General features: G+C 42.0%; 1 protein-coding gene across 2 annotated transcripts in view; it reads right to left on the bottom strand.

Moving 5' to 3' along the window:
• dtnbp1b (dystrobrevin binding protein 1b) overlaps positions 1–25,666 on the bottom strand; it is a 54,551-nt gene that overhangs the window by 23,026 nt on the left and 5,859 nt on the right. The window contains exon 1 of one of the 2 annotated variants that reach the window (XM_076755186.1): positions 6,551–6,978. The exons of the other annotated variant lie outside the window; for it this stretch is intronic. Coding sequence (XP_076611301.1) covers positions 6,551–6,596 — 46 coding nt within the window. The 5' untranslated portion in view covers positions 6,597–6,978. Of the gene's footprint in view, positions 1–6,550; positions 6,979–25,666 lie in introns of those variants that run through there. 2 annotated transcript variants of the gene reach the window in all.

Here is a 25,666-nt window from a genome sequence, read left to right as displayed (position 1 = left end):
CTGTAGGAGACCCAGCAGCAAGTCACAGAAGTAGTGATGCCTTCAGCATGTAGACGAGCAGAAGAACTTCACAGCAAAAACACAGACTTATACACACACAACAAAAAGCAAAAACACAGAAAAACATTCAACTCACAGGGATTACTGACAGCATAAACTCTGTAACAGACTCTCCGTCTGAGACTGTAAATACTGTCTGTCCAACCATGGACCTAATTAGAGCAACTCCCTGGCTGTCTGACCACACTATTACTTTTTTCTCGATCCTCTCTTTCTCCATTTCCCAGAGGAGTGGGAGGAGAGGAGAGAAAAAAAAAAAAGCGATAACCCACCTGCTGAGGTACATCACACAGGGATGGAAAATGCAATTTCTAAACCATCTGTGACCAGGATCTGAGAGAACACTAGATTATATCAGCCTCTTTTTGGAACAGAAAATAGATTTTGGGTTTGGACAGAAGTCTGTATGAGAATGCTTGGTGGTCTTTGTTGATCTGTGCGTTCATCTGTGAGGTTATTTTGTATGTCAACATGTGCAATATGATTTCTGACAGGGTGTCATCCTGGTCCTCTGGTTTTACATCATCCCAGCACATCTGCGAAGGTGTTTGAAATCATCTGATACGCTTAAACTTAGATTCATCCCTCTGACTCACCCACCGCTGAAGTAACTGCGACACGCCCTTAAAATAAAACAACTGCTATAACTGTGAGTAAAATTATATACCAGCCACTATTGTCCCTTTAATTACAATCATTATGCCCCTTGTGATGTGTCTAAGTATTTATTCTTCTGTCATGCCACACAGCTCAGAATATAATTTCTCAGCATGATAAGCAGTGGGAGCCCATCTGTAGCTGTGACGCTTGAAAAAAAAAAAGGGATGGATAGCAGGATGAAAGTTAAGTCGATCTGGTGATCTTTCACATGTGCCTTTTGAAAGAAATAAACTGAAATCTCACAAAGGAGTTTAGATGCATCAATGTTTGCAATGACTGAGCAGAAATCATTGTGTGCCAAGTTCTGTGAATGTGAATGGGTCAAACAAAAACAGGACTTTCACCCAGGAGACTGTTGTGTCTCTAGTAAAACTTGCCTACAAGCGCACTGCACATGTACTGGAAATCCCGCTGCATTAAACATGTTAAACAGCACTTAAACCTCACTGAGCGCATGGAGCCAAAACCTCAACCAATATGTTCAAACTTAGTTAAATAATTATGGCTCCATTGTATGTGACGAGGTCCTAGTTTTTCAGTTTCCACCGTGATTCATTTCTAAAGATGGAATGAAACGTCCTGTCCTCCAGATAGCAGAGGCGAGAGATTCTCCATTGCTGCAGTCTGTGATCTCTGTGCAACCTCGGCACCACCACCACCACCAATTAGCAGACTCCCAGATAGTGTGGAGGCCTGTCCTGCTCTCCTACATCTTTTTATTATTCTTCCTCATTATCCGTAATGTGCTTTTTGGTTCGGCTCAGTCTTTTTAATTCCTCCCTCCACCAATATTCTCTTTCTATTATTCTTGAGTCACTCTCATTCTCTGTCTCTTCACCCACTCTCCTTCATCCTCCACCTGTTATCTTTGCTTCCTCTATTTTAGCCCTCCTCTGCCACACTGCTCTCTTCTTCCTCTGTTGTTTTTTCTCCTCTCTGTCATCCTCTTTCAATGTTTATTGTTCATCTCATCTCATTTTTATGCCCTCTTTTACTTCTGTCTCCTTTCTTCCATCGAATCATTTCCTTGCCCTCCCACCTCCTCTGTCTTTCCCTCTCTTTTGCTCTTTCTCCCTTTGTCTCCTTTCTTCGTCTGTGGCATTCTTTGTAACATGCTGAATCCCAATAGCATCCTTGCTGCTAGACTGTTCCTCCTATCTAATTGAAAAAGGATGATCTTATCGTAAAGATAGCTGGGAGACACAGGCAGTACTACAGTTGAGTAAACAATATGAGTGTTGAGAGAGGAGACAACATGCTCAGGCTTTGCCAACAACACCTGTTAAACCAGGTGGACACTGCCGGCAAAACACGCAGTGGACTGGAAAGAGGCGGGAACAAGCTTGACAGAGAGCGGGTGACATAATGACACATGAGAAAGGTAGGCAAGTAAAGTGAGAGATAATGAGTCATCCATCCTAAATTCCTGATCCATGGCTGACACCCCTGCAATCATGATGGGTAAGTGGGTAACACAAAAAAAAACCAAACAAAAAACAAAAACAAATGGATGGATGGACTATTAGCATCATCACGATCTGCATGGAAAGACAAGGTAATTATGGCTCATGTGGTTCTGCGTAGCATAGAAGTGCATTACTTGACATTTGTGCAACTGCACACACGCATCACTTATACAACAGTGGGAGCATGCTACGCTAAGGCTAGATTTTCACATGGAACTGAAACGCTTAAACACACAGATATTATTACTTTTTCATGTCGATCGCAGCAAAAACCAAAAAAAAAAAAAAAAAAAAAAAAGTGGAGTCAGTGAAGGTTTAAATGTGATAATTATGTCCTTTGAAAATCAAGCCGTGCTCTGCCCTTCAATGGCACAGATTCTTTCATCTCTCAAACTAAATCCATCTTTAAAGACAGTTCATACCATCATTCCAGGTCTTCACCTTCTTGGGGGGGTGGGGTGGGGTGTGGGGGGGGGGTCAGAAGGGAGGGTGACTTGTGGAAATGAACACACAAATTAAGACGCGTGTACACAGCGTCTCTGTTTACATGCTATGCGAGCAATGTTTGAGTACGCTAATTAGCAGGCTAACTGCAGATTAGTTACGTGGGCCTGTGCTGCATGGAGAAATGTATGCGTGCACAGACACACACGTAGCCTCTCAGTCACAAGAGCCACTGCATAAAAAGTCAACACAGGATTCGAATATTTTCACTTGGCAGCAATCGTGTCACTTACAGTAAGTGTTTAAACTTTGCAGCTCAAGCTAGCATTTGGCTGAACATAAAACACTCGAGCACCCTCTGTGCCGCCGCCTGCTAAATGTCACATCTCAGACACTCCTGCTACCTTTTCTGTTCCTCCATTACTTGCCAATTTCTAATGAGAATGACGAGTCTGAACCCGACTGGGAGAAACATCGACGATAGAGTCAATGAAATCAACAACACATTTACTAGAATTCCTCTCATCACAGCTAACAAATGGAAAAATGAACAACCACTTACATCTGTACACCAGATGAAAGACTTTAAAAAGATTCGGGGTGGTTTTCCAAAATTTCTGGAGGCCACAGCATAGTCCTCCTTCTATACGATCTGAAGCACTGTGTCAAACTGTCACATGTGAGTCAGACGTGTTTGTTTTATAGTTTTTCCTTTTCCCTTGATCCTGCTCTCTCATATGAAATAATACACAAGGCCTATTATCTGTTATTATCTATTATCTGCGGGATGGTCTGCCATCTATGTGATCATACTTGTGCATTGTTGTATTATTCATCTCAAGGGCTCTTATGTTACAAAACCAATAAAGATAAGAATGAGTAGACTAGATGCTAATTGCCACTTTAAAATGGCAGCCATGGCATATCATTAGCTTGCCAACATACACTATATTGTACATTGATATTGCTGTAATGGGCACCAAAACTCCATTTAATACTCTTTTCTGAATAGAGCTCAATATTTATAGAGATTTTTTGCAAAGACCAATAAACCTTCAAGAGTAAGCGCATTCAAGATTGTCTATAATCCTCTCAGCAATATTTCAAAAAATGTTTTTTTTTTTTCATTTTATCCCTGAGAACTTCACTTATTCGAGAAAAAAAGCTGCGCTCCTCTCTGGCAGCATTAAAAGTTGAGTTTGCTTGTGGCGTTGGCAGTCACAGACAGTGCAGGAGCCAGCTACTGTACCATATTTCAATAGTCCAGACCCCACTCATTAAAGCAGCACAAAAGACTAATCACAACTGCAGCGCTTTGATTTACATGCAATTAAAGTTTCATGCGAACCCAGATAAACCAGACAGGAGGAGAGCAGAGAGGAGGAAGATGAGAGACGAGGGGGAGGAGAGGAGAAGTGCTATGGGATACAGAGGAGAGGAGATTAAGGAACAGATGAGACACCAGCAGAGAGGAGAGCAGATGTGTCCAGCGACCAGGTGCAAAAAAGAAAAAAAAACAAAAAAACAAAAGAAAGGTGGTTGACAGAGGGAGGAAGAGGGGAGGGAGGAGGAGACGAGGAGAGGAGAGGAGAGGAGAGGAGAGGTGAGGCAAGCCATCATTTGGCAGGAGAAGTGATGACACAGCACATCCATCTCAGTGGCAGGTGCCTGCTGTTGCTCCTTTACAGAGGACACAAACGAACAGAGAGAGAGCTCTGCACCAGCATCACACCGCGGTAACAGCACCGAGTCAGGCTGCCGGAAAAGAGCCTGAAAGAGGAGTCTTATCTAAAAATATTACTAAAGGGCTTTAAACACAAGTCCAGAAATAGCCCATAACTATGCTCTATTTTTGTATCAATTGGTGTAGCATTATGTAATTACAATATCTTATTTTAATCAGCCAAAAAACAAAACAAAACACAGAGTAAGCTTTTTATTTGATGTGATAATGAGTTTATATCATAAATTATTAACTATTCTGGTATTGTTTGGGTATGTTCCTTTGATATTTACAACAAAGGACAATTCACAACTCATGAAATGGAAATATGAGTCAAAAAAAAAATGTTCCTCTGCATGATTACATCGTTGTTTTCTTCATTTGTTCAATCTTCAACTACTCTAATCTCCATTTTTTTTTTCCTTTTCTTAAGAGCTGAGACTATTGACTTGTTCCTTCAGATGCTGCGTTTGGTTATGTAACATTATTGTTAGTAAATCAGCAATCGTAGCTTGAGGCCACTTGATATTTCCATTTGAGGGCACCGCTCTATAAGAAGGTAATGCGACGGATGCGTCTTGACAGGGAACAAACTGGTCAAGTACAAAGCAAAGCAGCCAAGAACTCGAGCTAAACATGTGAGAGCGAAGTGGGAGTTATACAACAATAAGCCAGCATATTACTCAGCCAAATTATTGAACACACAATGATGTAATTATATAAAAAAAAAAAAGCCCACAGTCATAAACACACAATAGGTGTCTAGAGTGGGTGGGTGTGTCAGAGTGTGATCATTAACACATCACCCAGACACACAAAAGGTTTCCAGGCGAGTTATATACAAGGTTGGGCAGTAAATAACAACGAGAAAATAACAGGAGGGAGAAGGAGAATGAAAGCGAGAGGAGGGGGATGGTGCAATAATAATGAAAGCAATAAAAGGAGATCCATTTTCCCAGATGTGATCTGTGCCTCAGTCAAGCCAGTCAATGCATGTGTATGTGCGTGTGCATACGGGCGTGTGTGTGTGTGAGAGGAAGATTTTCTGAGTGTGTGTTCCCACTGAGCTCTCAGATGAGTCAAAATGAGTCACATCATTTTATCAATCACCCACTTACAGTACAGCAATCATTTGGTTTGGTGTGTGTGTGTGTGTGTGTGTGTGTGTGTGTGTGTGTGTGTGTGTGCGTTGCTTGAGGCCAGAATGAAGCCAAACATTAAAAGTGCAGAGCAGTCCCACACACTTTCACCCACTGAATAACTGATACACTATAACGTTATGGCCACATTTTTTTATCAGAATCGCTGCAGTGTCTTTCAAAGTTACTGCCACACATACAGGACAAACACACAGTAGACACACACACACTTAAAAAGGCAGCCAGCACAGTATTTCACTCTGACTCATTAATTCATCCCAACAGAGACACAGAAAATGAAAAACTGACTAAATCCTGATTAACAGGCTGTGCTGTCTTTCCAGGATAAAGTGAAATACTCGTCAGTTCGACAGCAGGGAGTGACACCAACAGGTCCTCTAATCTCTTCCTCTTTCTGAAAAGATACAGCTGGCTTGGTTGTCAATCGATGCACAGCACCTTTGCACTAGAGCGACAGCTGGAGGCGCTCCAGGGAATATGTAAACAGACTCATGCATGTTCCCTCGCACTCCCACATTACACACACCGCCAAGCTCTCCTTCCATCACGTTAACATGTACAAGTATGCTCACACAGGCGTACATTACGGCCCTTTACCTGCACTACTGTGCATATCATCTGACCCTACACATACTGTACAGTGTTACACAATCAAACTCTTGGCATCTTCACTCCCACTGCTCACCATCTTTCTGCTGCACACACATACACACAAACACACACAACTTCACATTCCTACTACTAATAGAAAGAAATTTCATTTTGCTTGCAATGTCTCATTCTTAATAACAGAATGTGTTTGTTGTCACATCGCCTTGAACTACATGTCTCCTCCTTTCTTGACCAGGTCTCCCTTCAATATAAGGACCTTCTATTCGACTGGACAAAAGGAAGCTTGGTTGCAAACACGCCACACAGAAATTTGACAGACTGGAACACACACACACACACACACACACACACACACACACACACACACACACACACACACACCACCACTCCCAATCACAAAAGACGAAGAAAAAAAAGTCACTTACAAGAGTTCCTTTGGCTCCCGTCTGTTGCACCAGGCGAGGTAGACATCCCAGCAGGATGCTTTTTGCCCTCACAAGATAACCAAATGGGAGGGAGGGGGAGGCAAACAGCTCAACGATTGTACACCAAAAACTCCGCCGATCACAACAACACCTGCCTACCACGCATCCTCACGCTGGCTCTCACTCCACACACATGCTCCTCCATACAAAAGATGTTCCAGAAACGCTCACACGCACATTCTCACGCAGATCCGCTCGCACGCTTGCACACACTCGAACGGGGGAGCGTTCTCGAGAGCCCGGCGCCCAGGAAACACACACGTGTGCATGTATGAAGCGACGCTGCACCAGTGTCTAGCTCCGGTGTGGAGACTGCTGAGGCTGACAGTGGAGAAAGAGAGAGAGAGGAGCGAAGACGAGTGGAACATACCACTGGCTGCTGCTGAGCGAGGGAGGAGGGGGACCGGAGGAGAGGATGAAGAGAGGGGGTGGGAGAGAGGGTGTGTGCAGGGAAGGGAAACAGGGAGCGCAGATGATTATGAGTTTGTGTGTGTGTGTGTGTGTGTGTGTGGCTGCGCATAACCCATGAACAGATTTGCCTCTGACCTTTGAACACACACTAATGCCTCTTAACCCAGTCAGCATACTTTATACACCTCCTTTGTTTACATGACTCAGTGGCTGGAGGAGCAGGCTATTTTCATAAATAGGGATGAGTACCTAATAAAGTGGATACAGAGGAAAGATGTCAGGGCAGCAAAACAGAATCACTTTCAAAAGGTTAGGCTTCTCCTCTCTGCTTTCATCACACACACACACACACACACACACACACACACACACACAAATCACACCGTCAAGTGAAATACTTGCGCCCACACCCACTCGGTCTGCCTCCACTGCCTGAGGGGGGGACATAATAATCCTCCTCATTAGCATGATGCTGTGAAGAGCTTCACAGCACACACACCTAGCTCGGGCTCCTTCCCTCATGTCCTTCACTAACTCCTCCCCCTCTGCCTCCCTTTTTCCCAATGTCTGTTAAGTGCTATTGATGGGAACCAGTAAAGACACATCTCTTGTTTCTCTCATTGGAGCACAGATAAATAGTTTAGGATCAGTGGGGAAAGATCAGAAGAAGAACAGAAAACAGGCCTGTAAAATGAATATCCACAGCCAAACTACACATGACCGAAGAGTCGGAAAAGGGTAGTGAGTCATTCTGAAGAGAAATTAAACCCTCAAGCTTAAGCACGCACACACACACACACACACACACACACACACACACACACACACAACAAATCCACATAATGTCATCGCTTGCCTTCATCTTTATGACACATCATAGCCCCCAGTGCCTGAGGGGCCGTCGTGCTGGAAAAATAAGACACAAACACCAGCAGCCACAATCAATAGTGTTTGGATCCAACTGCACAAGTCACACTGCAGGGAACTCAATGGAAATATAAGCTGCCTAATTAGCTATGGGTGATTAGAACTACACCACAGAATGAGCATTTAAGGATTTTTACTTTCAGTCGTCCACAAAAGTTACATAGTCTGAAACAGTATGTGAGTATCCTGAATATCCCAACTCTTTACTGTATTTTGTGGTCAATAGAGCTGTAGTTGCATGAGATATGGAAACATGGGAACTGGATATATAAAAATGGGAAAAAAAAAAAAAAAAAAAAAAAAATCAAGGTTTTAACCAAGGATTTCTTGCAATGAATGTGAGAGAAGCGGTTGTACTACCTTGCTTTGCAAACACTGAAATGTGAGAGATGGCAGCATACAGGCCCAGCACTCCTTACCACTGACTAATGATAATGCCTCGGGCTTATACAAGTATGACACTGTTAACCAGGACATAACGTAACCATGATGGTCCAGCGAGGGAGTGGGTGGCGAATGTATGATTCATCAGCCATGGGATGGGACCTCAAAGCACTTTTTCTAGTCTAACAAAAAGATGAATTAGATTACATTTCCCTGCAATTACTGTAATCACGGAGAGGAATTTATAAAATAATACATTTGCAGACTAGACAGCCGAGGCGAAGAGTGCTTACATTATAGGAATCATTTTAAGCTGTGCCTGACAATCATGAGGCGAGCAAGAGGCTAATTTCCCAGGAGAGCAACCTTTCATATTTGCTTGCCAAATGGTCTGAGATTGATAGTACCATCTAGTAGCACCCTCTACCGTAGCTCACTGTCTACATTGCAGCCAGGTGGAGGAAGGGACCCTTGACACATGAACTCAGAGCTTTACCGGAATATCCAATGGACTGTGAAAATAACTAAGCTGGTCAAAATGGTTCGGTTGCTCTGACACACACAATCCTCAACCATTCACATTTTCTACTTTCATCCGAAAGTGTAAGGAGGCTGCATTTAATGTTCGCAACTAGACACTGGTGTGAAAATGTGTGGGTGCACAGAGAGAATGAACTTCACTGCATTGTAAACTTGAATGTGTAACTAAATTATATACAGTGCAAAGTGCTCTGAAATTAACTACAAATGTGACTCAGACTGTTAAATCGCTACGCAACCAATATTTATGTTTTTTGTGATATTATTCCTTTACAATTACTACAATATCACTTTTAGATCATCATTTAATGGTCACAGAACACACTGAAGAAGAGATAATCCTCAGTTCAGGTAGAAACGTGCATTAAATGCCTTCAATGTAAAATACAACCAAATGTGAGCCACGCAGTAATGTCAAATAATATGATTCAATCAGGAAAAAAAGACCTGGAAGTTGTACAAGAGTTGTTTGACAGCAGTGTTTTAAGCTTCAGTTGCATTTGGAATTGCATCTCTATAGCTGTACAGCACCACTATGTAACCAGTTTTCAGTGTTCACAGTAAAGATTGTACAGCGCTTTCTTTCAGTTTTAATACGTCCCTCTTTAATTCAGAGAGTGACACAGTTGTTGGACAAGTTATTAAGCAGCATTGTTTGGTAGATAATGAGATTTCCCAGCAGTCTGCTAACAACTCATACTGTCTATAGGGCCAGTGTACCAAGTGAGAACACAGTGGAAGATGCATGCATGCCTACACACACACACACACACACACACACACACACACACACACACACACACACACATATATAGGCGGAGAGAGAGATGCATAGTATCTGACAAAAAGGAAGGCAATTAAACATTCTCCCCTCCTCTTCTTCTCTCCATCATTTTCTGGGCGTCAGTCTTTTATGTCACTACATGCAGAGAACTCATTTCCGCGTATTCACTTCTTCATGTCTTCCTGTGCAATCACAGCCTTTGTTAAACACGTTTTCTATCTGACACTTAACCATTACTAGAGCTGACAAACACACAGTGCCCTCGATTGACAAAAACTGCCGAGTGTGCTGAGAGAGCTGACGGATGAGAATGAGCGCAAAGACACAAAAACACAGTTGCCTTGGAAACTGACGTTCTGCAATCCAGTTTTATGTAATCATGCGGAGGCATGCCAGATTCTCCAGGCCATCCATAAACTTTTCAACTCTTGAGTCCAAAAGCCTGACAAAAGTTGCTGTTCTATTTCACCACATTATTGATGTCACACAATTGTCTGGGGAGCTCGCCTAACCTACTCTATCCATCTCTTCATATTAGCTTCTGACTAGCTACTAAAACATGTTAATCACTGCTTTAATTGATCCCTCGCTAACTTTCATTTTGACTCATTTCTATCCCATCTTACTGATCAGGGACTGTATCCTAAAAAGGATCTTAACACTACGAGGCCCCTAAATGGTGCTTCCTGACTAAGAGTTTCTCATTCATTAGATTTGATGAGCTAATTCCACATGCAAAATCTGTTTTACCTGTTAATTCAGTGATGGCCATGAAACGATGTTTGTTTATCTGATTTCGTTGGTGTTACTGTACACTTAATAAGCCGTCCAACAAATCTGGGTCTGAAAATCACATTTTTGTTTTGATGAATAGCTCTTGACAGGCTGAGATATTTCAAGTTCATCAGCGCTGCAAACATTTTTTCCTGTGTCCAAGTACTACAGAGTTGTGCAAACATCTCTGGTGTTACTGGATTGTTTAGATTTGCTGCTGAGTTGACTGGAACTTTAATAATTCACCACCATCAAAATATAATAATATAATGGTCATTATCATTGTATTTTTACAGAACACTGATGTAATAAGGGGTATTTCCTGCAGTGAGTCCTTTGCCTCAAACTTCTTCTAGAATTACAAGTTAATGTCAGCTCTCAGGCCTTACGAGCCTTTTTTTTTTTTTTTTTTTTTAAGGACTTATTTTTAAGAGTTTCACCTAAATCAGCTTCTTTGAACCACAGGATGTTTTGTGAATACAGCCCCAGTTCAACATACCATCACACTGCACAGAACTAATCTGAACATGATCAAAACACACTCAGATTAATGGTACTCATGCAAAAGGTCGACATGATGTTCCTCCACAGGTTAGCTGTCCTCGCTTTCTGTCATCAAGTCCAGCAACGTGGGCGGACATCTGAATGAAACCACTGCTTTTCAACATTGATATGGTTCAAGCACCTGGTGCTCCCCCAGGTGCTTCCTTTTCAGAGTGTGCATGACTGAAATAGAAGAGACCCTGGAGCAGAGCCGGAGGGATTCCACATCCCAGCTGGCCTTCGAATGCCAGGAGGAGCTGGGGGCCATCACCACGGAAAAGTCCATCTACGCTGCTCAGCTTGATCTGTTGCCACCATGACCCTGACCCGGATACGTGACTTGAAACTGGATGGATGGACTAATACGAATCTTGTTGGCTGACATTGTAGTAAGGTACCAGCTAGTGATTTTATGACAGAGACAACTGCACTCTGCACAGCAGAGTCGCTCAGTCTGAAACAACGTGGCCTCACTATAAAGTAGTATAGTTCAGTTAAAGTCTTTCAGCTTGGAGAAATAAAAATATCCAATTCTCTCTCATGCAAAAATTGTGACAGTGCTCTGATTACTAACATATCACAACATATACTTTCCAATGTAAACCTCTGTCTGTTCAGTATTTATGAGACTGATCATACAAGAGAGTTTGAATTTTTTATTTTTTTTTCCCCAACAAAGACACGTTCTATTGAGTTGGTTTTAATTTGGGTTATCATGTTTGTTGAGTTTTTATTAAAAGCAGTCTGGACAGCTGGATAACCATTAAGTTACAGTATTTACCAAAGTTGAGGCACACAACATGTAAACATAGACAGTCTAATGGAGCTGAAATAACATACTGTTACACTATACGCTTTTATTATACCATAAATATAGTTAGATGAAACCTGCATGCTTTATGAAATGGTTACATTAACACGTTATCAGCATTATCTCAGGTTGTGCCTTCCTAATGGGTTCAGATTTATTCATTGATACTGGTGACCCCGTGTGACAATCACAGCAACAGTGACCTCAAAAATGTTTTCACCAATATTTTCAAGCTGCTGTATAATAATTTTTTTTGCAGCTGCTTGTGTGGGTGTTGTTTGAACCAGCATGAAAATGGGCATAATTACTGGTGGAATGAATTAGAAATTTCATGCCAGCAGTTGTGGGCATCTTTGTTCCATGTAAATGTACTGAAATGGTACAGCAAATAAACTGCACAAATACCTTTAGTCTGCCAATCATTAACATCCACTCTTGCCATTCCTGGACAGTTATTATCTAAGAATATAAGCATCATATAAAAACAGGCAGAATGCAAACATCGGCAATAATTATATAGAGTCACATTCTGGTGCCAAATATGTCACTTTTTTGTTCTTCCCCTTTGCGCCAATGACTGGATATTGTACTCTTTACAGATAAAGGTGTTTTCTTCTCATTTTGGTCGGAACATTTCTGGGCTGCAAGCTTTTGGCAGTGGGTGTGTAAATCCCAGCCAATAACAGCATGCAGGTGAGGTCGGGACTTTATAAAAAGGTAGCGACCAGGTGCCAGAGTGTAAGCAGCATGCATCCAAGAGGAAGCTATGAAAATGGTGAACAAAGAGCCAAAAAAACGAAAATAAGATGAGGCAGATGCCAGTTGGCAGAGTTGGCTTGTTTTCTGTTGGACAGGTAGGTGCCATTGGTTAGCTTAGTTTAGCAGAAGTATCGGCCTTTCCATTACAACAAATGGAAAGTTCCTACAATACAGCTTGCAGCGTTTCAATGTTGTGTTTAGAAACAGAAAAAAAACAATTCCTGCATAGTATACCTCTAAGGCATGGCGGATTGCATGGAGAGATCAGAGAAGGCTGTGCCGGAAGCAGAAAAGGGACACAAACTCATTGAGCCATGTTTTTCTCAACATTTACATCTATGACCACGTATACAATTGCTATCTGTACTGAGATATGGGACCATATATATACTTGTTCCACAAATAAGGCCTTAATGGGAACACATGTGATACACAGCCTCTGCCTGAGATCCTCTATATAAGAGAGGGGAAAAAAGAGGAAAGAGCTTGCTTACCTTTTCCCCTTTTGGACATTCAAACAGCCAAATATACAGTGGACAACAGAGGAAACCAATGGATTGTGTTTTAGGCAGATAATGTCTGAGCCTGCATCCTCCTTTTGTTGTGAAAACCAACTCTGAGGAAGAACGCATGTGGCAGGTGAGATAACTGTGCCCTTGGCAGGGTCCTTATCTAGTTTGTTGGCCAGGGGAATACATGACATCTGTATACATGGTTCCCAGGTTTAGGCAACAAAACTAAGAAAAACAAGGTGGCATTCCTGCTCGGGGCAGGGCCGGTCGCCAAAGAGGGAATTACCAGCCTCAATCTAGCTGCGATCCCTGCTTGCAAAATCCCCTTTGAGTCCCAATGGGAAACCAGCTAAAGGGAAGGATCACCCACCTCATGGAGGAGGAGAAGCTAAGCAGTAAGCCAGACCAGAGCAACCAAAACCAAGAGAGAGGGAGAAACAGAACATGTCTCAGTACTAAGAGAAAGTCTGGTTGGAGGCTACAATAGTGCAATGAAAAAAGAGGTAAATCAAATTCATAGTCCTAACCCTAATCCCTATAGTCAGACAGGTAGAGCACCAAAACTCACCCAAATCCAATCTCAGGCGCTATGGCCATGCACAAGTTTCTCTGGGGGAAGGGGGAATTTTAATTAAAGAGAAAACAGATGATGTGGTTGAAGGGTTGAAAGCAGCAACAAATGTGGTCGGAAATGTCGGCATTAAAGTATGGACAGCCACAGAGTGAATGATGTTACACCTGTTACACCTGTAATAACAGTAATTGTATTCTTCATATTAATAGGTATCCCCAACAGACTGAGGATACTCAAGTGTGCAGGCACAAAATCAGTCCTATGTGTGTGAGAGGAACCAAGCCTGGATGTCCACAGAGGACACCTAGCACCAAAGGGGTCCTGCAACACTTCCTAGCTAGACCCAACACCTGGGCCCTCCGTGGCAGCTACACTCAGATACACAACCTGTGCCCTGACCAGCTCCTTGAGGAACTCCATTGCAAGAGTGGCCTGTGAAGAAGAGAAAACCCATCCCACCATCTGCAATCCCAGTACAGCCCCCAACCTCCAAGCACTGCTGACGGGATCTGCGCCAGCCATGAAAGAAGGGCTGCTGACATGACGAATTGCATGAGTCTCCAGTGGAGGTTAAAAGAGACTGTAGGGGGCATAACTACCACTTCAGTTAAGTATAAGACCCTCTCCTCAAAAAACTACAGAAGCAGTCCAACGAATGGATTAGGATCCACCTTATGCTCATCTGTGAGACTTTAAAACAGACACAAAATCCAAGGCTGATAAATCCAGTCAGATGAATTAAAAAATAAATAAAATAAATCAAGGCCACTGCCTGTTTTGTATCAAAGGTGGTCACCCCATATGATAAGACATCCTTCTTCATCAGTTACTGTTCTCAGTCTCCTTTCCTCTTGGCCCTGCCTTTCACCAGTTTGTGTAAGCCAACTTTTATCCTGGAATGTTTCTAAATGTCCTCAACGCAATCTGATGAAGGCCAACTCGCACAAAGGTGGGAAGTTGTTGCCAGGCAACTCTACACCGCAGGCTGTTCTCTTCATTTTTTTTTTCCCCTGTTGGATCACGCTTTCTTTGACATCACCAGAAAATAAGAGCAGCTTTATGCTGGTTCATAGTCCCAGAGTATCTTATTGCCAGTGAAGTCAAACATAAAAAAGACAGAGGAGTTACAGGGGAGATGCCTAGAAGGCTGGCAAGGACTGTGGGGATCGAATCCAGGCAAAGGTGGGTGGAACACTGAAGACAGGGACTAGGGATGGATAAGAGCTAGAAAAGTAAATGAGAGAAGGAAAAGTCAAGGAGAGAACCTTGACAGACTCAAGTAAAACAATGATGAGAGAATTTACATACCATTCGGATCACATTTGGGTTAAAAAATGTTAATACAGTGCTGCGTGTGAACACCAAAGTTGTGCTTAGAAACAGTGAAACGAGGTCACGTTAGATTTCATGTCTCAAATCGGAACAAGTTTTCTGAGTAGGACTTTGTGGGCAATGAGTAGGCATCAGCTCTGAATGTTGACACAAATTCTATCAACACTCTGTGCGCTCTGTTTCTTGTGATATAATGAAAACCTCTGAAAGGTCTCCGTTCTTCGTTCTGGAACTATTTTCTAATAACACTGTTGTCCATGTGCCTTGGGTTTGCACTGCTGTGTCTTTTACCTTCAATTGACGATTTGTTGAAAAATATTCTTTGGTTCATTTCACTGTCCAGTGACAGTGGCATGTCACCAATACACAGAGATTTTCATGTGAATGGATATGTTTACATGCCAGCGTGTGCAAATGTGTGTTTGACAGAAAGTCGAAAAATAGGTGCAAGCAACAGATGCTGTGTTCACATGCCAACATTTCAGCTTCTGTCATCATCTTGTCTGGTTGTCTTGGTCTGGCTCTCTCATGTCAACAAGTCTCTTATCTTGGATGGGAGTTAGAAGCTAGAGGCTAAAACGACGCGTTGTACAAAACCTGCAACTGTTTCTGCCAGTCACAGTTCTGTCAAACACAGGAGAGTGGCTAGCAGACGTGAGCAAACAAGTACAGGAAGTGATACAGACAGAGACCCCTGTGCTTCACAAAACATGTCTCTCCAAAGACACGTCTTAACAATGGCAAGGTTTAAAGTTTTGCAAATGGGAAAAATCTTAAAAACATTCAAACATACTGGATTTTCTTATTCTTATGCAACCACGATGGCTGAGTAAGAGTGCGTTCTTATATAGAGCATTGGCCCGCAGGAACGAATGTTGGAAAAGAAATGCAACACACCGTCAACACATATTTGCATACACACAAATGTTCAGGCGTAAACTGACTCACGCACACACACTTTACTTTTCAAAGTTGTCACAGGCACAGCGAGCGTGTCTGGATTCCACCCGTGGGGCCATCTGTTCTGGCACTGCCCAATTCGAGGTGACACAAACTCAGGAATCATTAAGGATGCAATATGGCTCCCATGTTAATCACCAGCCTTCGTCATTTCCATTGAAAATGAGCCACTGGGCAACGGGGAAGTGGGGAGAGTTTGTTATTCACAATCTGTTCAAGTAAGCAACGTTTTATAGGCCATTTTCAGAACAGTGGGACAGACTGTGAAGATGGGCTTTTGTGGGTTTTGGGACATTAATAAAAGATAAAAAAGCTAAACCAAACAAAATCAGTGACACTATAATGCAGCACACTGATATTATTATTAGCCTCACTTCAACTGCACCAGTGTGTTTCTTAAAGGATCTGTCATTTGACTTGAGCAGCCTCTTCTTATTATTAGAGTTGTGCAGCAATACAGGACTGTGTGTTAAAGGATATGACCACTGAGTTCTTTATCTCACACAATCGAAGTTTGGTCCTTATTTTAAGCCCAACTGGTTGACTAAGAATTTGATTGATGGATTTGAGCTCATTCAATCACATTAGCATTGTATGTCTGGAAAAGAGGCTAGAGGAAAAGCTTGAAATGCACATAATTGAATCTATATTATACCATTTTCAGTTTTGTCCTTTAATGAGAAACAACGCCGTGGAGATCACATAAGTGAAGAGGACAACTTAGACTCTGTTGACTTATGAACGTGATATGTGTAACCGTCTTCGTGGCCTCGTGCTTTGCCAAGTGAATAGACTGGCATTAAAGTCAAAGTGTTTTTCACATGTTAGTTGCTCCCACTCAACACCTCCCTACACAAGCCTGCTGCCGTGTCCCCGCAAAACCACATCCTAAACTCAATCCTACGCATCCAATTTCTTCCTCTCATGTTTTTAAAGTAGGTGACCTCCCATCTCTCCGTTCTGCTGCGTACCGCAACTGCTACAGGCAACGACTGACCTGTGCCACTACCTTTGTTATCACTTTGAATTTCCCCCATTTCATGCTACAGGGAGCCTTTTTGATAGACTACATTAGACCATAAAAAACTAGCCTTTTAGAACTGACTTGATGTTCCTCCCGTCTCATGTCACCTCCATTTTAAAAGTGAAACTTGAAGACTTCTGTTTTGGTGGGAATGATGTTAGACGGCACCACTGGGCTCATCAGCATCTACTGTACAAACATACAATTGACCAATTTAATTAAATCAGTGAAACCAGCTCACTTATCATGGAAAGGCTGTTGAAGCAAGTATCATAATTATGTACAACATCTTTGTGTTATCAAAAGAACCAATTAAAAACACTAACACGGAAGCGACGGGGTCAACAGGGACCAATAATATATCATAATTAACAAAATTGCCCTGATAGCTCAGCTTAGAGAGGTGACATTCAACAAAGTGCCTTATCTGAAAGCGATTCAAGCCACGCAGATCACAGAATACAAAGTGCTATCGATAGTTCCCCTTAATTTATTTCAAGTATATACAGGAAGCAGCGAAAAATGTGTCTCTATAATGTGCGAGAACGATAATAGCTCATGTAAAATGCATGAGCTGCGTTTTATTCATCGTCCCGACCGCTGATAAAACCTGAACAGGCAAATTAAGCCAGAGCAAATATCACAATCCAAACAATGTTGTGTGGTAGCATAAAATTTGCTCTTTAACACACATCCCAGGTCTCCTCCAGAAGGAAAAAGAAAAGAAAAAAGAGATTTGGTAATTACCCTCATTGCACAGCTCGCTGCGCTTTGCAAAAATGAGCCCTGGAGGTCTCCTGCAAATTTTAAGGTTTCCACTGAAACGCAGAGTGTGAGGATTATCTCACTTAATTACTCCACTTGTTCTACCTGATGCTTCAGCGATGCCACCCAAACAATATTCTGACCTCCAGCACACATCTAATAGGAAACTGGTTTGCTCAATCTATTCTTATGTGTGCTTTCATTCTCACTCTCCTCATATGTTGGTTTCTGACTTACTTGCTGAACATGTTTAATTAGAAGTTAATGTCATCAGTTCTGGATGACTTGCACAGAAAGGCCTGGATTAATGGCATTGAATTGGTAAGCAAGGTGTTGTATTTTGCTTTCCATATCAGGTTCAGTCATATCATGCTGGACGCACACACACAGCAGAGAATTGGCTGTGAGTGTCTAAGTGGAATGGAAAAGTCTCTTGCTGGGAGATGATGGCTTAGGCCTATTTAGCTCAGAGACTTGAACGAGTGGAGCAGGTGTTTTCTTTGTGCCTCCAACATGGTGAGGTCCTCAGTATAACAGCACTGTGTGAAAATAAACATACAGAGACTTGAACCGAAATAGATGATCCATCACAGTGACCGTCATGTCCACTTTTATCATTGTCAAGGGTTATGCAATCATTGCGCAGCAACGCAGTGCACAGTATTCAGATCCGTTCAAGCTGCACGGCCGCAATGATAGGTTAACTTTGACGAAAATAAAAGCAGACAGGGTTGTTCACGGTTCACAATTAAGCTCTATTCCCAAGCACATGTGAGCTGGTTTTCAAACCATCATGAAATGAACAGAAACCTTGAGCTGCATGAACAGCAAATCAAATCTGGTGTACTTTAAAACATTATCGGGTGAATCAGCATAACCCTGCATGTCGCCAATGACACTTTTTGTCATAGGACAGCCCCATCTAGTGTAAGAAAAAGACAGTACTTCAACACTAATGATGGGTAGGATGCAATCTGCTCTGACTGAGCCTCAGGTATTGTGAAATTGAGATTTGGACCATCTAAAATGTAGTATTTTATGCCAAAACATGGTTTATCAATAAAGAAGGAAATGTCTCATTGATTGTCACAAAGATAACATATAAGTGGAAAACTGCATCCTTGAAAATGTGCTGAGTACGAGCTAAATTCAAATCAAACAGTACCAAAACACAGACTGCAGAAGTGTTTGCTCTAAAATTAATAAAGCCTTTAACGGATTTCAACAATTTACCCTGAAATTGTTAAATGAGATTGCGGAGAGAACAGAACATCACTCGACAGAAGATGCCAACAGCAAGAGAGACAATTGTGGGAAGATGGTGGCATGAATACAAAACAGAGCGAATGACTCGCTTTCCCTGCTGCTGTCTTGAAATGCAGCATTGTCATTCAGGCAAAGTTGCCAGTAGCTCAGTCAACAAGAGGATTAGATAATGACTGACTTCGCGGCCTCAGAGCAATTTTGCTGAGTTGTGGTGCACAGCTGATCATTTTTCACCAATATTTTCATTTTCATTCCTTCTATAGTCCATTTCTACCACTGAGTTTTACACATCACACATATATCTGCTCTTCCAGAAAGCATGGCTGGAACCATACTACACATATCTAAGATACAGATATTCTCCCCTGAAGACTCAGTGTTATGCAACATTACTTTTATCTGAAAAGTGGGAGTAGGTTCATTCAAACTGGAGCAGCTACCATCTGTTTGATGTTCAAATGAATTTGAAGTTTTGAGGAGCTGACATCGCAGTAATCGGTTTCTGCCTCTCCACCGGTGCTCCTGAACCGGACAGACGCACACGGCAAACGCACGACATTGTTTGTGCACGCGACACGTGTCGGGACACTCTGTAAAGTGTCAGATCTGTTATCAGTCACATGCTGCTGGTTAGACGCGTCAAGAGGCTGCATGCCACCACCGCACACAATGACGGTTGCATTTAATTTCTTGTGGACGCTTTGACAGTCCATCCAATTTGATGCAAGGACGGCCCAGCTTCAGGTGATTTATGAGGTTCTATTTGTCTCCTGACATATCTTTGTTTTTGACCCATTTTTGTATTTAAACTGAATGTTTTTTAAGTCACTCGTTCAAAGTAAGAAGCAGAACACACTGTGAGACATAGGACTGAAAATTACTCACTATGGAAAGTTACTTCCTCTTGAAAGTGCCATTTCTCAAGTTACTTAATTCCTTAAGTCCCTCAACAGCAGCCAACAGGACAAAACTACCTTGCACAGCTCCCATTTAAGGATTTGTCTGACTGTGAATCTCAATGATATTGACAAAGAACACATGATCTGGCTACCCATCTAAAAAAAAAGTAAATCCCAACCCACTTCACAAGGATAAATGTGTGCACACTGTTTGGTTGGCAAAGTCAAAATATGGAAGAGGGAAAAGAAGAAAAGCAGGATGTTGAAGGCATGGAATCAGATCCTCATATTCATGTCTTCGGCTTATTGAAGCGTTACATCCACAGGCAGCATATTCCCCACTCACTCCGCCTATTGCCGTAGAAAGCTCCCAGGAAGTCAACTCTTTCCTATTACCATCCCCACAGACTGTGTGCAGAGAGGCTGTATAAAGATTCACTCAGTCAGATGGGATAAAGTCAGTGTTCAAAGCTGGAGAGAGATTAGGATAAGGAGCGTGTGTGTGTGTGTGTGTGTGCGTGTGTCTTTGTCTGCGCACACATGTGTCTGCACGCGCTCTCACATTGTTAGAGGAAAGAACGTTATTCAACAGAGCCCGGCAGAGTGTGTGAGCAATATGACGAAGCAAAAAGAAACCGGAGGAGAAAAAAATTGGAGTGAGTGGGAAAAATTGTCCCTCGGGCTCTTTCTGTGCGAGCAGACTCCATCTTTTCTACAGAGAGGGTCTGTCACAGTGCATTCTGCTGAGACTGCCCTGCCACAGTCTGAATCAAAGGGCCTGCATGTACCGTTCCACAGGGTATCACACACGATGTACCACACACACACACACACGCACACACACACCTATATATGATAACAGACACAGAAAGAAAGAAAGAAGGGAAGGTAAAAGGAGGAAGGAGTTCATCTATACTGTGCTATAGAGGTTAGGGAGGGTGGGCAAACAACCTTTTGTTGCAGAGCCATTAGACATGTTTCCTCTAATTATACCTAATGCAATTTTGACACTGCCACATCTCCCGCAGTGGAAAAAGAGAGTTACTTCAATCCATAATTCACCCATCATACCTGAGAGATACACGGGTGACAAATGAAAGGAAAACCTGAATAAAAGAACGGAGAGACATAAGAAATGGAGGCGCGGGTGCACTGCATGGTACAATCAAGCAATTAACATCCAGTTGTGCTTGATGTCATGTATAAAAATGCTGAGCAGGCCCAGCTGATTCTGATTCTGGCAAGAGGAAAAGATCCAAGAGGCTTTGAAAGAGGGTTCATTGTTGGGGTACAGATTGTAGGAGCTGCTCACAGGGCTGCTGTATCAGTAGGAACAGTGACTAAAAGGGAAAGACATCAGTAAATAGGGCCTGAAATTGTGGTGAACAGCACACATTTGATGACAGTGAGGCTCGTGCATTAGTGTGATTTGTAAGGAAAAACAGAGGATTGGCTCTTCCTCACGTGACACTGCAGGATGTGATCATGCTGTCAGCAAGAACTGCCCATCAGCAATTACATAGAGAGGGATCTTATAGTAGGCTTGTGGTGCATGGAGCCCTCATTACAAAGATGAAAAACCTAAGACACTGGTCTGCAGAAACATGGAAAAAGTGATATGGTCAGATGAGTCATCCCTCAGCGCATTCTGGACATCTGTACCAAGAGGACAGGCCTGAATGCTTGACCTCTACAGTGGATCTGTTATGCTGTGGGGGCAATTTTTTTTTCAAAGGTGCACTGAAGCTGCTCTGCATCAATTCTCGAGGTTGGTTTTTCCTAAAAATCTGTCTCCTGTCTGTATATTGTAACATGCCAGTTGAACCAATGCGATGCAGTTTCAGCATTAGACGTGACAGACAGTTATGTTCTTGTAGAAAACGCTGCTCGACTAAATCCCCACATTCGAATTTTGTCTAATATCCTCTCATGTCAAGCTCGTTTCCTGTCATCATGCATCTTCTTAATTAAGCTGGTAGTTTAATAAAGATGGGGAAACTAAGTAATATTTAGGCTGGTATGAACTCAAAATATGATTAACAGAGGTGCATTAAAAGTTCCAGCTAAAGTTCGCTTGCAATTTAATTAGACAGACAAATGTCTCCTCATTTTATCAGTTACATACACACAGTTTTAATGTTATATGTGAACATTATTTGTGCACTATGATCTAAGACTGGAGCACACAGTGGTAATAATCATTTTCTAGGTGTTTTGAGCAATAATTTTGAATCTTAGGCTACCTAAAAGCAGAGCAGTGGGAAAGCCAGCCTGAGCTCCACTGACTCTGGTCTTCTCTCTTTAATTTAATGCAGAAGCTTAAAGACTGTGTGAAACAGGTCAGTCTGACAGAGGAAATGATGTCGAATCACTGGATTTAAATAGATCAATGTCTCCATCTAGTGGTTTGATGTTGTAGTAGGAGCGGGTTATGTCTGTTGGGTTTGAAGACCAAAAGGTGTAAAAAGTTAAATGAGTTTGTCACAATGATTTGTCTTAGAGGGTTTATCTTGTCATCTATGGATTACTTTATCTTTTCCTCTGAATCTTATGTATGGTCATTGAAGTGGGGACACTGAAACACACAGATAAAAAGCTGGGTGACTCGTATTCAGCAACAATTTAGATACAAGTTCATTTTCAATGCACAATACAAATATAATAGCGACATAAGTACGGGACGCCATAACTCCCTGTCTTCACTGAGGTATGCTAATAGAGAGACGACATGTAACTAAATCTAAAGACAGAAGAAAGAGGACAGACGACTGCAGCTGGCTGTGTCTGCTGTTGATTGTCAGAAGAGGTCTAAACAGCTGTGTGAACTTTGAGCCCACTATTTCTCAAACAGACCCACACAATGTGTTGCCCTTTGTCCTGCACTGACGTGTTGGCTACTGCAGAGGAGTCTTTATATCTAGTGGCAAATTTCCACCAAAAAAAAAAAAAAGGGTTTCATTGTCATACGACCAGTTATTCAATCACAGGGATAGAAATGAACTATGGTAGTTAAGTTTAATCTGTAACTGCACAAAACTATTGAGATTCCTCAAAGGTTGGCTTTAAAGGTGTCTTTGTGGAGTTTCTGACCACTCGTGATGCTATGGGGTTAAGTTTTTATGAGCGTGTTCCAGTTTTATGTTTTGGTAAACACTGAATGCAAACGTGCTTCAGAATAGCTTGAGCATTCTTTCAATGCAAGGAATATGAGGAACCGACTGCACCAGCAGAGGGTGATTCTTTCCCTCCAGCTCAGTCTCAGCCATGTTGTTACCCTGAACAATGCAGTTCATGCAGCACTCGGGCTGCCTGACAAGCTCTACACATCAAACACTTTGGATACTACTCACAGTCTGTCTGCAGGCTGAAGGCCAAACCTCCAAATGCAAGAGAATCAGGTCTCTGCTCTGAATCCCTGATGAGGGCAGTGTAGCTCAGTGAAACATGTTCTTTTCAATCACACCTTCAGCTCGGCTCCTCTTTCCCTTGCTTCCATATATAATACAGGTCTATTATTCAGAATAATCGTCCCTCTGCCTGGATCAATTATGGTTCATTTTCGGCAGACAGAAGCTAGTAATCATAGGCTGATGGGCCCCAGTGGTCTGGTCCTGGGAAATAAAAACAAGTAATCCACATGCTTTTGATTTCTCAATCCAATCTCTGTGCGAGCGCTCCTCTAATGCATATGTTCTATTTGCATAAAATGTACTTGCATCCACAGTTTTGGATGCAGAATGTGTGTTAATGCAACGACAAGAATCTTATATACAGTTATTTAAATTTCTGGCAGAAAAAATACACCTGTTAAAAAGTTTGGAATCACCTGTGATACTGACGTTCTTTCCTCAAAACTCCTATTTAAACATAGATAAAATCATCATAATTCAGACACCTATAGTTTTGGTCCAAAACAAAAAAACAATTAAATGATTAAAACTTCCATTTAGTCGACATCTTGCATGATGGGAGAATACTGCTGGAACCATTTCCCCCAAAGTCCCTGCACTTGTCAGTCTGTGTGAACCACTGTACAGGGTTTTTGTTCTCCATGTACAAAAATTACTTTTCTGCAAACCCTTCACACAAAATAGCGTCTATATTTGAAAAGAGGAATTTCTACAACCTTAAAGCATGAAAGACCATTCAAAAGTAGAGAAGGCCCTGGTCCTTTCAGCCATTTGATAGGACCAAATCAAGCCTATGTGGCAGGTGATTCCAAACTTTTGAACCGTGTTGTGCGTCATAAATTCAAATTAAATTCAAAGTGCGGTGGCCTGCAGTGTTTTGAATTCACAAAATACTCCTCTCACAACATGTGATATATATTTAAGCACGAGCTGGATGTGAAGAACAATGTTTCCTCTGTTTAACTGTTTCATCCTGGCTAAAAATAGAGTTTACTCATTTAGAGAATGAAACATTTACCACTGGCATGTTGGTTCAGTCATGAATAAGTGAGGAAACATGAAACAAGGACAAGATTGGCCCAATGAGCTGGCAGATAACCTGGCTAAATAAACCATGACACACTCTCTCTGCCTCTGCGAGAGGGGTGAAATCTACAGTACATCTGAAATGTATACTACTACTTGTCTGTTTCACTGACCTAGAAATATCCTCCTGACTCAGTGAGCTTGGATCCAAAGTGAAGCTTACTCCATATCTGTCGGAAAGCACTTGTGTTTGGTGCTCATTCTGGGGAATGTGGGGCAGGTGCGCTCACTCAGCTGCAAATACTCACGTTTTTAGCAGAAAATGTTTTCCATATTAATGGGCCAGATGCTAGCAGAGAGGCCCAGTCGATGCGACAGCTGCCTTACATGCTTAGCAAAAGGTGGCAGGAAAGATGTCGGACTACTGTTGCGGCTCCAGAAGAATGTTGATGGCAGTGGTCTGATTTACCTTTACGTGATAACATCTGAACTGCTGCCTCTGTGCTGTGGTCAGAACTCTGTAGTCGATGCACAAAGTGTAGACCGAAGTGTTGTTTTTCACCTTACAAATGCATTTATCTGGTTGAAATTATTCATCACGACAGGGGGCGACCTAAATTGCATTTGTGGCCGCAAATTCTGTGACGCGTGAAAGTTAGAAGTTGCCTGTTAGTTAATATTTGCATGTCTAAAGATATAAGTACTTCACAAAATAGAATTTTAATTTACTTTGTGGGAAAAATATCACATGCATGAATTAAATATCATGGCTCCATAAGTCAGCCATAAATTTCCCAAGGCAGCCCTGCTCGATAAACTGTTGGCTCGCAGCAAGAACGGCTATGATTTGATTCCTTGTGGATTAGAAGACTCTAAATAATGCTACACATGAATGTATGAGAGGCCATTCACATTGCAAGGTGTTTAATTGCTTCAATCCAGTTTGACAAATTGTGAAAGGCTTCAAATTGTGTGACATGAATGTTTGGTGTTGATACAAAGATCAGCGTTGCTACTGCCAGTCACGACATGTTTTAACAAGTTAGGTGGCAAGTGCTAATTACGCACAATTACTTGGCATGAAACAGTGAAAAACGTGACCATTGATACGATGGATGCAAATGTTCTGGGAGCACAACTGTTGAGACGCTCATTTCTGTATTCTTTTATGTAAAAAGTTGAGAAAAAACTGGGAAACTCTGCAAATCACTGTCATACTGACTCTAAAAACACTTCAACAAATGCAATCTCATCAATACACAAATCTGGACAAACTGAATTAGTAAGTGACTGCAAATCTATAACAACTCTCGAGCCAAAAACTTCACATTTCCACAGTCGCCTTGATCTGTACC

Source organism: Chaetodon auriga, chromosome 17 (assembly GCF_051107435.1).
Source record: "Chaetodon auriga isolate fChaAug3 chromosome 17, fChaAug3.hap1, whole genome shotgun sequence".
Classification (NCBI taxonomy): Eukaryota; Metazoa; Chordata; class Actinopteri; order Chaetodontiformes; family Chaetodontidae; genus Chaetodon; species Chaetodon auriga.
Note: the sequence above shows the minus strand (reverse complement) of the source record. Positions and strands in the feature narration are given on the sequence as shown.